The sequence below is a fragment of the Diceros bicornis genome, chromosome 23 (assembly GCF_020826845.1).
Source record: "Diceros bicornis minor isolate mBicDic1 chromosome 23, mDicBic1.mat.cur, whole genome shotgun sequence".
Lineage (NCBI taxonomy): Eukaryota > Metazoa > Chordata > Mammalia > Perissodactyla > Rhinocerotidae > Diceros > Diceros bicornis.
In genome coordinates, this window is record NC_080762.1 from 53605964 (window position 1) to 53616690 (window position 10727).

Consider the following 10727-nt stretch of genomic DNA (forward strand, 5'->3'; position numbering starts at 1 on the left):
TATTTTAAAGTTCTTTTCTGCTAACTAACATCTGAATGACGTATGGATTTACTTCTATGGTCTAGTTTTTTAGTTGTTGTTATTGACCCCTCTTTTACTGCCACTGTGCACGTACCATTTTTGTCATATTTAATGGACTCCAGAGGCTCCCGATGACGTTTTGCCCAGAGAGTATTCACCGTTTCCTGAGTTAGGCAGAATGCATGCAGAGCAGATACCTCAACCAGTCAGACACTGAGCCGAGTCAAGGCTGATTTGCAATTAAACTCAGTCCATCTGCGATTCTGTTTTTTGGGCCTTGCCATCCTGGCCTTTTGATTGAGAGCCTAGAAGACTCTGTCTCCTCAGGGAAGACCAGTCAGTCACATGTTTAATGCAGGCCCCTTCTCTCTAGAGGGACTTTTTCTTCTAAGCACTCCCGAACTGTGGGGAATTTCAATTTGCCTGTTAGAATAGTCCTACCCACTCCCCTGGTCTCCTATTTTGCTGCAACACATAGCAAATGTCCCCAGGGAAAACTGGCCATGCATTTGGGATTCTTCTAGATTCAAAACCATCACACTGGTCCCAATGACTATCAAAAATTTGCTTGTTTCTCTTTTCCTAGTAGAGTCCGTTTGCCTGGACCAAGTCTGATTCACAACTTGTGCCCATGATCAGCAAATGCTTCAAGGAAATAAAACAGGCAGCAATCATCAGCTCACCTAGGAAATGCTTTTCCTTCTCTGAGATTTTAGTTCTTCTACTTCTTCTTCTTCCATAGTACTTCAAACTTTACAAAATATGATTTTTAAAATCCAGAACTTTTCCAGTTGTTACTTTTGGAATGTTGACCTGTTAGGTCGCCTACATTTTACTCAGAAGCAGAACCCGTTTCTCAGAATTTCTGAACTTGGAACAGAATTAGACTAGTTTCTGAAATACAGTTGAGGCTATAAAATGTAATTCTCTGGGCCGGCCCCGTGGCTTAGCAGTTAAGTGCGTGAGCTCCTCTGCTGGCGGCCGGGGTTGGGATCCCGGGCGCGCACCGACACACCACTTCTGCGGCCATGCTGAGGCCGTGTCCCATGTACAGCAACTAGAAGGATGTGCAACTATGACATACAACTATCTACTGGGGCTTTGGGGGAAAAAAAAAAGGAGGAGGATTGGCAATAGATGTTAGCTCAGAGCCGGTCTTCCTCAGCAAAAAGAGGAGGATTAGCACGGATGTTAGCTCAGTGCTGATCTTCCTCACAAAAAAAAAAAAAATGTAATTCTCAAAAAGTGTTAATGGCTTTGTTTTTAACAGTGTGGAGAAAACCTGTCTACAGTGAAATAGATGAAATAAGTCAACGTGCAGACAGCAACTAACAGAAAAAGGAAAGAGTCCTGATGGTGTTCCAGAATGCCGGCTGTTCCTAAGGCTCAGCCACATCCCTTCTTTCTCCAAAGCCTGAGTCAATACCTCTTTTGCTTTTGAGGGGCCCCCCTCTCCTTGAAACAAATTCTCTTTTTTGCTTTTAGGTATGATTAAATCAGTTTTCCATCACTTGCAACAAAACTCTTAATTAGTACTATACTTCATACTACTATGTGTGTAAACACAAATAATAACGTTGCTGATATTGTCATTATTTTAGGTTTTTATTTTTTAAAGTTTATCCTGGATTTCCTTGACTATTTTGCAGTAATGATGACAGCTATGACATCTTGCTGTATTCAACATGCTTACCTGACATAGTTTCTCATCCATTTCTAATGTGATGCTTCTAGTCTTCAGGGGCTTTGCAAATCACAGAGCCATATACATTAGAAGTGTACATAAAGTAAGAAGAAGTAAGGAGTAATATCTGAACCAGGCTAGGAGGAGCTCTTTCGTGCATAAAGTGCAAAGTTTTAGTGCTTTGGAATTTAGATTTATTTTTGTTTACATTCCTGGTTTTGGCAAGTTCTTCGTAGATGGACTTGCCAAACTGTTGATTTCTGGTTGATCAGATACCCTTTAAAGAACTTTATTTGAATAACTTCCTCACCAGGAATAGGCTTCTTTTTCTTTGGTGAGTTACCCATACAGAAAAAAAAGTCAATTATCTCAAAACACAGGGAAAAAGACACACAATTAAACTTTTTTAGGTTATTTTTCTAACTGATATTCAAACTAACATGGCTAAAAATGGAGAACAGGGAATGTCACTGTATTTAACACATTATATCCATAAAATTAAAAAAAAACTTTATTGTTTTGTTTTTTCTTCAATGTATTTGTACATATATATGTATGTGGCAGGCTTTGGAGGAATTGTTAAGGATGAGGAGACATGCAAGGAGAGAGAAGAGGGAAAAGAAAAAGATGGTAGATAAGATAGGAAAAATAAAAGCACACCCTGAAGGTGATTAAATGTAACCAGGTAGGGAAGCCAAGAAGCTTCGTGGGCAAGGGCTTAGCCCAGTTTCTGCCTGGGCTGTGGACTTCGGAACAGGCAGTGCGTGATCACTTATCAGTGCTACTTTGGAAGTGGTGACTTGCTGGCTAAACATAATCATGGTGCAGAACTTCCTACCTGATTTGTACCACCACCACTACCACCTCATCTCCCACGAAAAATTGGAAGGCACCTAACAGAAGATTATTGTGAAGACTTAAACAGCTACGAGCAGTGATACCACCCCACAGGTAGGATGAACTAAAGTCCCAGACAGGATTGTTAAAAGGGCTGCCAATACTGAGCTGTCTGGCTGACTCCAGTGCAGACTATTGATAAAGAGTTGGACCTTGAAATTAGAGAGTCTTGGATTTGAAAACCAGTTCTGTAACTTACCAGCTAACTGACATTGGCAAATTACATAGATTCTCTAAGTTTCAACTTCCTCATCCAGAAACTGAGGATGATAATGACAACTCCTAGCATTGTTATAAGAATTAAACGAGAGAATGTATGTGGAACATGCAGCATAAGGCTTAGTACACAGAGCTCAATAAAGGATAATGATTATTATTCATTAATTACAGGTGAAGAAGCAATAAAACAGCTTGGCTTTTGTTTTTGCAAGACTGGAGCTAATCACACAAAGTGATGCAATTTGTCCTACTTTGAAAATACAGTAAAACCCAATTTCTATGGCTTGTTTCCTCAGGCCAGTGGACAACCCACTATTAAATTCTTTGACTTGATTTTTCAGGAGAGACTTCATCCTGAGCAGAGCCGCCTAATGATGCTGCCAACCTAAAGCAGCACGTTGTTTCTAAGTTTGGTGGAATCGTTGGCATTGTTTTTCCATCCAAAGATTTCTTATTATTGCCAAATCCCACTGTTTGTCCAAGAAGAAAAATTCAACGCCCATCTCCCCTGCACAGTCTCTGCTTATATGACCCTAAACTTGAGGTTAGAAATTTTCTCCTAAGACTGAGGTCTTCAGCCAGGAAATACGTGATTGAGGCCTAAGTTGGGAGGTGGCTCTTCTACTATTTGGAACTGAGCTAGCTTTGAACCAGCAGTAATCCACCTGTCGTGGGTATCTGTTCAAAGTAGCAAAGTGGCTGTTACTACAGAGACTAACCTTAGAAAGAGTCTGTCACGTATATTTGCTCTACTTTTTGTTGCATTCTTCCTTAAATACAGATATAGGTTATACAATATTTATATCCATACATAAACACATAGCAGAGTTACTAATTCTCGGGGATTAATTTATGCAAGCCTAGCACTTGGAGAATAAAGCACCTAGTTTTAGTATTTGGCAAGGCTTAGAAATCACTCATCACGCACACAACACGTAAGTACCACCACATAGATACCAAGTCAAAGGCCCAGTGAGGGGTCAATGAATTTAAAAAGGGATTTGGGCCTCACATGGTCCAGTAACCCCCTGAAGTTGTCTGCAAAAATTGTATATATACATCTGTATGTATGTATGTGTATGTTCATTTATCTGAACATTTCCATAGTTTGATCAAGCAAGACATAAGTAAGACACATACTTTGATTACTACCAACAAACTTTTGAAGGAAGAGTTACTGGAGGAAATTTAATAGGAACCGAGAAACTGGCTACCACCATACAACAGGATGTCGTATGGAGCTCCAGCTCTCCTGCTGCCCATTTCCTGGGTGAGAGTTCAAAAAACAAACAAAAACAATGACCATAGATTGAGGAAGCAAGACTTGCAAGAGGAAGTAGCTTGCCAGGTGCCCACATGTGGTTGGGGACTGCTTGTGGACTTTTCTAGTGGCCAGGATGGAGGGTGTGAGATTGAATTTTCCTTTATCAAAGGAACAAAGCCCCAAAGCGACTAGAGCATGAGCGTTCTAGCTTTTTTATTTCAGCAAAGCAAGGATAAACGCACAAATACCTTCTTTGCTCCTGTGCCTAGACCTCTCTTAAGAGTCACTGTCTGGAAAACTCTGGTAAGACTCTACGGAGGCTGCAAGCAGGACCCGAGTGCCCCAGACCAGAGGTCTGGCTGGCTAGGGCTGACTAGGGCTGGCTGGCTTCCAGACAAGACAGTGGATTGCAGCAAGTTCTGTGGGGTGTCTGTGTGGCTGCGTGGACGGGGAGGCGACTTCTCTTCACAGCATTCGGTCTACTTACCGCGCCCGGCTGCAAATTTCCAAGCCCGCGCCCCGCATTTCACGGCATCAGCGTCATCATTTCTTTCTAGCATAGGAGAGGTCTCCTTGAGGGGCGATTCTTCTCTGGTCCCACGGCAGCTCACCACCGCTTCAGGCTTCATGTCTCATCACATGCTGTTCCAGAGTTATCCTCCATCTCCTCAGCTTCTGCTGCAACTCCACCCGCGTGGAGCTGATGAGCGGAGCACATTAATTCACAGGTTTTGTGCCCAGTGGTCAAAGACGAGCTTATTTTCACCCAATTAACTCTTGCTGCGTTCCGATACCGGATCTCGATCCCTGTTTCCTCCTTGCGCCTCATGCTGAGTCTGTGCGGCCTGAATTTCCCGAAATCTTCAAGGGAAGTCCCTCCTAGCGCTGCTGGCGACTGCGGAGCGGGCGCGCGGACCGCGCCTAGGGGCCCTTCTCCGCAGGCGCAACCCAGACTGAGGCGGCTTCAGAGGGTCCCTGCTCTCTTGAGTGTTTCACACACGTGCGCCCGTGTGCAAACACCTACATTTTATAGGTTTTAAAGTACGAAAAGAGTGAGTGAAATACGGGAGCCAAGTTAATGAAAAGTGGTTCCCCACTAAACTCTGCCAAAATCCTGTCTGTGTGAAGGCTGTGTGTTCACGCAATTCTTAACCAAAGGAGAGAAACTCAAACTCCGCGCAGAGGTGGCAGAGTCCACCCCGGGTCCGGGACTCCGCGGAGCAGCGAAGCGAGGCTAGAGAAAGCCACAGGTACCCCACATAGCTAAAGCCAAACCCCACCAGGAGCAAGTGGTTTTCTTCTTTGCACTTCCTGGAGCAGAAACGTAAAAAGGAAAGGCTGCCTGCAGCTGGCAACATTCTTCTCTGCCTTCCTCCGCCTCGCATCCTTTCAACAGTTCTCTCTAATCTTGCCCGCTCCCCTAAGACAGCAGGAACATAGTTTTCTGGCACCCCCCCCTCCGACCCCCGCAACCACAGACACTTTTGCTCCATCCTGGCCAACGCCCCCACCTAGTGGTTTAGGCTCGCCTGCTTTGCTTCCGTCTGCTGTGGTTTCTAAGAGCGCTGCGGTTTGCAAAAGAGTGAAGTCTAGCTAGGCACCTGATCTGGGTGTGTGGGTGGGTGGGAGGATGGGCAGGACCCCTTAAAATATGGTGCAAACGAAGCTTAAGGTTACCGGAGCACTGCTGAGCGCTAGGGACGGGAGGAGGGGAAAGAGAAGGTTGTGCGCTTATGCCCAGCGTGGCTGCTGCAGCCCAGACCGCATCCAGAGGACGTCTTTGGAGAGCTGCCGCCTAGTTAAAGGAGTACCCTCACTCTCAATGCTTGAACGTGTTTTATTTTCTTCAAAACACTAACCACTATAAGAAAGTATGTTAATTATTTTCTAGCTCATGTGGTTATTGTCTGCCTTTTCTAGAATGGAAACTGCTTGAAAACTGGGTCTGCCTCTACCCCGCTGGCCTTTGTATCCCTGATGCCCAGAAGAATTCCTGCACCGAGTAAGGCACTATTTCTGCCTGCCAGCCTGGCTTAGAGACGCGGGCATTTAGGCAACCTGCGTTAGGTTGTGTCACCTTGGGTAAAAAGCTTTTCTTTCAAAGGATCTCGATTACTCTTCTAAAACTGAATGGATGGGCTAGATAATATCTGGCTCTAGATGGGATAATTCTCTTTAAAATATGCTTACAATTAACCGGATAAATTCAATTACAACGTAGTTTCTATTGGATGCATTCTACCTGCCAAACACTGAGCTAGGGCTGGGACAGCCTAGTTGGGATCACTTAACTCTCGGGGCTGAAAACACATTGTGCTTTCTTGCTGCTTTTCCTTGCACTTTCTCTGACTTGTACTTCTACGCTACATTTGTTTCTGTTAAGGTGGGAGGAGAAACTGACCGCATGGGATCTGCTCCGTGGTCATGGCACCTGGGTACCATTATTGCTTGGTGCCACATATGGCTGATATCCTGATATATTTGTTGAGGGCGAAGGGGACGCACAGATGGTGCTGGTGGTGATGGCCCCAGAGCCTGTTTCTTTTTTTTTTTTTTAAAGTTGTTTTATTGAGGTCACACTGGTTTATAATATTGTGTAAGTTTCAGGTGTATATCATTATATTTCAGCTTCTGCATAGACTGGATGGTGTTTACCACCAATAGTCTAGCTTTTATCTTGAATCCTGATGACATCCTTTCTAGGCGGGCTGTGGGAGGGAACATGGTCTCTGCAGACTGTCTTCCAGAGGCACTGAACTGCGGAGCGGCTGGGGCGGGAGGGTGGAGCTCAAGGTGTAATTTCACATACAGTGGGCTTCTGTTTGTGATACTTTTACATTTTTGCAGATAGCTTTTCCTCTTTTTTTTTTCTGTTGACTCACAGTCAAAGGTGAAGGATTGAATGAAAACCAGAGATTCCTAAAAGCAGATGTGAAAAATTAGTTTGTATTGTACCAAGAGTTAAATATGACTTGAAGCCCGAAGTATAAAATGAACTATTAGCCATTTCCTTCTAAGGCGACTTTGCTGGCGCCTCCTTCTAACCTGGGTGTGGCCCGCAGGGCTGGATAAATTCCAGAGTGGAGAAGTCAGAGACTGGGGCTGGCTCCACCTAGCAGTGGCCTGCTGGTGTTGTGGGGGTGTCGGTAGGAGCCTAGGAAGGAACGCGGGGTCTGTGCCTGTGCCCGTGGCTCAGGACGTGGGTCTAACTGGAGGGGCGCGCAGCAAGCTCCGAAGAGGACAGAGGCAAGGACAGGACGCCCTCATCCCCATTCCCGACCAAAACTGCGGCGCCCGGTGTCAGGATCCGGAGGGGGGCCAGGGGACGGGAAGTGGGGAGAGAGGGCGGTAGGACCCGGCGGGAGCTTCCTTGGCCGGGGAGGGAACCAGGCGGGAGGAAAGGAGGGAGAGAGAGAGAAAAAGGGAAGGTGATGGGGAGCGGGCGTTCGCACTCGCCGCGCCGCACGAGTTGCACGGCTCCGGCGGGCCGGACCTGGACTCTATAAAAGGAGCCCAACTGCTCCGCAGCTCACACGCTCCTCCCGGGCTGGCGCACGCCGCTTCCCTCCAGCTCCCCCAGACACCTGCCCCCGGCCGGCGTGCCGCGCCAGGTCCCCCAGACCCGTGCGCCCGGCGGCATGGCTCCGAGCGGTGCCCGTGGGACCGAGGTGGCGGCGGTGGCGACGCGGTGCGAGCAGCCGCGGCCCCAGCCCCCGAGTCCCCCCTCGTGCGGCTCGGTCTCCGCGGGGCAGCTCGCCGGAGTGGCCAGCGCGTGAAGAGAAGGGAGGGCAGAGCTCGGGCGCGAGGCGCGGCGCGGCTCCCAGACTTCACCCCACCCAGCTCTGGCGACCGCAGCTGCCGCAGGAAACTGCCCCCGGCTGGGGAGGGGGGCGGGAATGCAAGACCAGGACTCCTCGCTGACCCGCAAGCTTTGGTCTCCACAGCTGAGAAACTCCTGCGGGCCGAGTCTGCAGATTAAGGAGCGCCCGGGTTAGGAGACGCTCAAGCCCGAGCAATTGGGGTAAGAGACCCCACCTGGCTGATGCTCCCTCCTCAGAGACTACACCGTCCTCGCCCACTAGACGCGCAGGTGGGAGCAGGAGCGGAGCGGGCCTCGGCAGGCGAGTCCTTAGTACCCCGCGGCTAAGACGGGGCGTGGAGAGGAGCAGCCAGAGACGCGGCGCCGGCGCCAGGCGCACTGGAAGGGCCGCGGCCGCCTGCCTCGGCTGCCTCGCCCTTGACCTCTGGTTTCAGCTGGGAACCTGGGTAGAGGAGTAATTGAGGAACCCACGGAACTGACTACCAACCAGGGGACAAGACTGTGGTCTCCTCCGCGGCCCTTCCGCCCTCTCCCTCGTCCGCTCCATGCCAGAGAGCTGCGCTCCAGGGCCAGGGCGAGGAGAGACATGGAGGAAACGGGCGCTCAGTGCGCCCGGCCGCCGCCCGCGGGCTCCCAGACTGGGCTTTCTCACGCCAACGTCTCCGCTGCTCCCTCCCACAACTGCAGCGCCGAGGGCTACATTTACCAGGACTCCATCGCCCTGCCCTGGAAAGTACTGCTGGTCGTGCTGCTGGCGCTCGTCACCTTGGCCACCACGCTCTCCAACGCGTTCGTGATCGCCACTGTGTACCGCACGCGGAAGCTGCACACCCCGGCCAACTACCTGATCGCCTCCCTCGCGGTCACCGACCTGCTCGTGTCCATCCTGGTGATGCCCATCAGCACCATGTACACGGTCACCGGCCGCTGGACGCTGGGCCAAGTGGTCTGCGACTTCTGGCTGTCGTCGGACATCACCTGTTGCACAGCCTCCATCCTGCACCTCTGTGTCATCGCCCTGGACCGCTACTGGGCCATCACGGACGCCGTGGAGTACTCAGCTAAAAGGACTCCCAAGAGGGCGGCAGTCATGATCGCGCTGGTGTGGGTCTTCTCCATCTCCATCTCGCTGCCGCCCTTCTTCTGGCGCCAGGCCAAAGCCGACGAAGAGGTGCTGGACTGTGTGGTGAACACCGACCACGTCCTCTACACGGTCTACTCCACGCTGGGCGCTTTCTACTTCCCCACCCTGCTCCTCGTCGCCCTGTACAGCCGCATCTATGTGGAAGCCCGCTCCCGGATTTTGAAACAGACGCCCAACAGGACCGGCAAGCGTCTGACCCGAGCCCAGCTGATCACCGACTCCCCCGGGTCCACGTCCTCGGTCACCTCCACTACCTCTCGGGCTCCCGACGTGCCCAGCGAGTCGGGGTCTCCTGTGTACGTCAACCAAGTCAAAGTGCGAGTCTCCGACGCCCTCCTGGAGAAGAAGAAACTCATGGCCGCTAGGGAGCGCAAAGCCACCAAAACCCTGGGCATCATTCTGGGAGCCTTCATTGTGTGCTGGCTGCCCTTCTTCATCATCTCCCTGGTGATGCCGATTTGCAAGGATGCCTGCTGGCTCCACTTGGCCATCTTTGACTTCTTCACGTGGCTGGGCTATCTCAACTCCCTCATCAACCCTATCATCTATACCATGTCCAATGAGGACTTCAAACACGCGTTCCATAAACTGATAGGCTTTAAGTGCACAAGTTGACTTGTCAATTGCAGTGAGGTGGCCTAAGCGGCCTTTGGGGACCATGTTGTGTCTGGTTCCACAGGTAGGTCGACTCTTGTTTCACTGTTACTGGGTCGGAATCAGGCGCTCTCTTCTGGGCAAGGGCAATGGATCCTGAGAAGCCAGGAGAGCCCTGAGAGAGTGCTCTGAAAGGAGAACTGTTCACACTAAAGAGAGAGCTTTCTTGCTGAGGAGCAGGCTCCCTTCCTCCCCTCACACCCCAGGTTCAGCACTGACTCTGCCACAAGCAGTCACAAGGGGGGTTGCAACTTTTTAAAAATGGATGATGGCAAGGAGATCGCTGCCCTGCTGTAGTATCATGGATCATGCCCTCTAGAACCAGTGGTACTTGTAGTCGTCTGAAGCCTGTCTGAGACAGATCTACATACACTCTGGCAGTACTTGAACTAGACGCTTAATACCTTGAGTTTTGGGGAGAATTTTGTGTTACAACTTCATTTAAGAACAGTTACTTTAGCATCCTTCAGTCTTCAGTTTTTGTTTATTTGAACTTGGTTGGAGAAACTTATGGATTTGGTGCTTCAAACCCTATGTGTGGCTTGGATTGTATGGCACAGAGAAACCTTGAAGAGTTAACAGCAGAATTCTGATGTTAAGATCTCTATTTTTATTAGAATTGAAACTATATGGGGTGGGTGGGAAAGGGAGATGGGGAGTGATAAACTGAGAACCAACACCTATGATTGTTTGTTTTCTGCAGATTTATAATTTTTAAATTCCTATTTAGCGATTGTCAAACCACATTTCTAACAACTCAAAACATTATGTGTGCTAAGTGCCAAAGTCTGCAGATTGCTTTATTTTTCCTAACTTCATGTATCTGTCATTTTACACATTTAAATCCCCATAAATGGAGGATATGGTGGGTGACTCAGCCCACACTGCTGCTATATATCTTATTAATGCAATCGAGTAAACTGATGAGTGTTAGATATACACTGCTCCTTCACAAGAAGAGTATCTTTATTCCTCAGCCAATTCAGTGAGATGTAAAGGAGACTGGTGAAATAAGAATGGTTCT

General features: G+C 48.9%; 1 protein-coding gene across 1 annotated transcript; it reads left to right on the forward strand.

Annotated features, from left to right (window-relative positions):
- The first annotated feature begins 7503 nt into the window (after positions 1-7503).
- HTR1B (5-hydroxytryptamine receptor 1B) lies at positions 7504-10338 on the forward strand. The gene has a single exon (XM_058566748.1). It carries the CDS (start codon positions 8492-8494, stop codon positions 9662-9664), a length of 1173 nt encoding a protein of 390 aa, XP_058422731.1. The 5' UTR covers positions 7504-8491; the 3' UTR covers positions 9665-10338.
- The last annotated feature ends 389 nt before the right edge of the window (positions 10339-10727 follow it).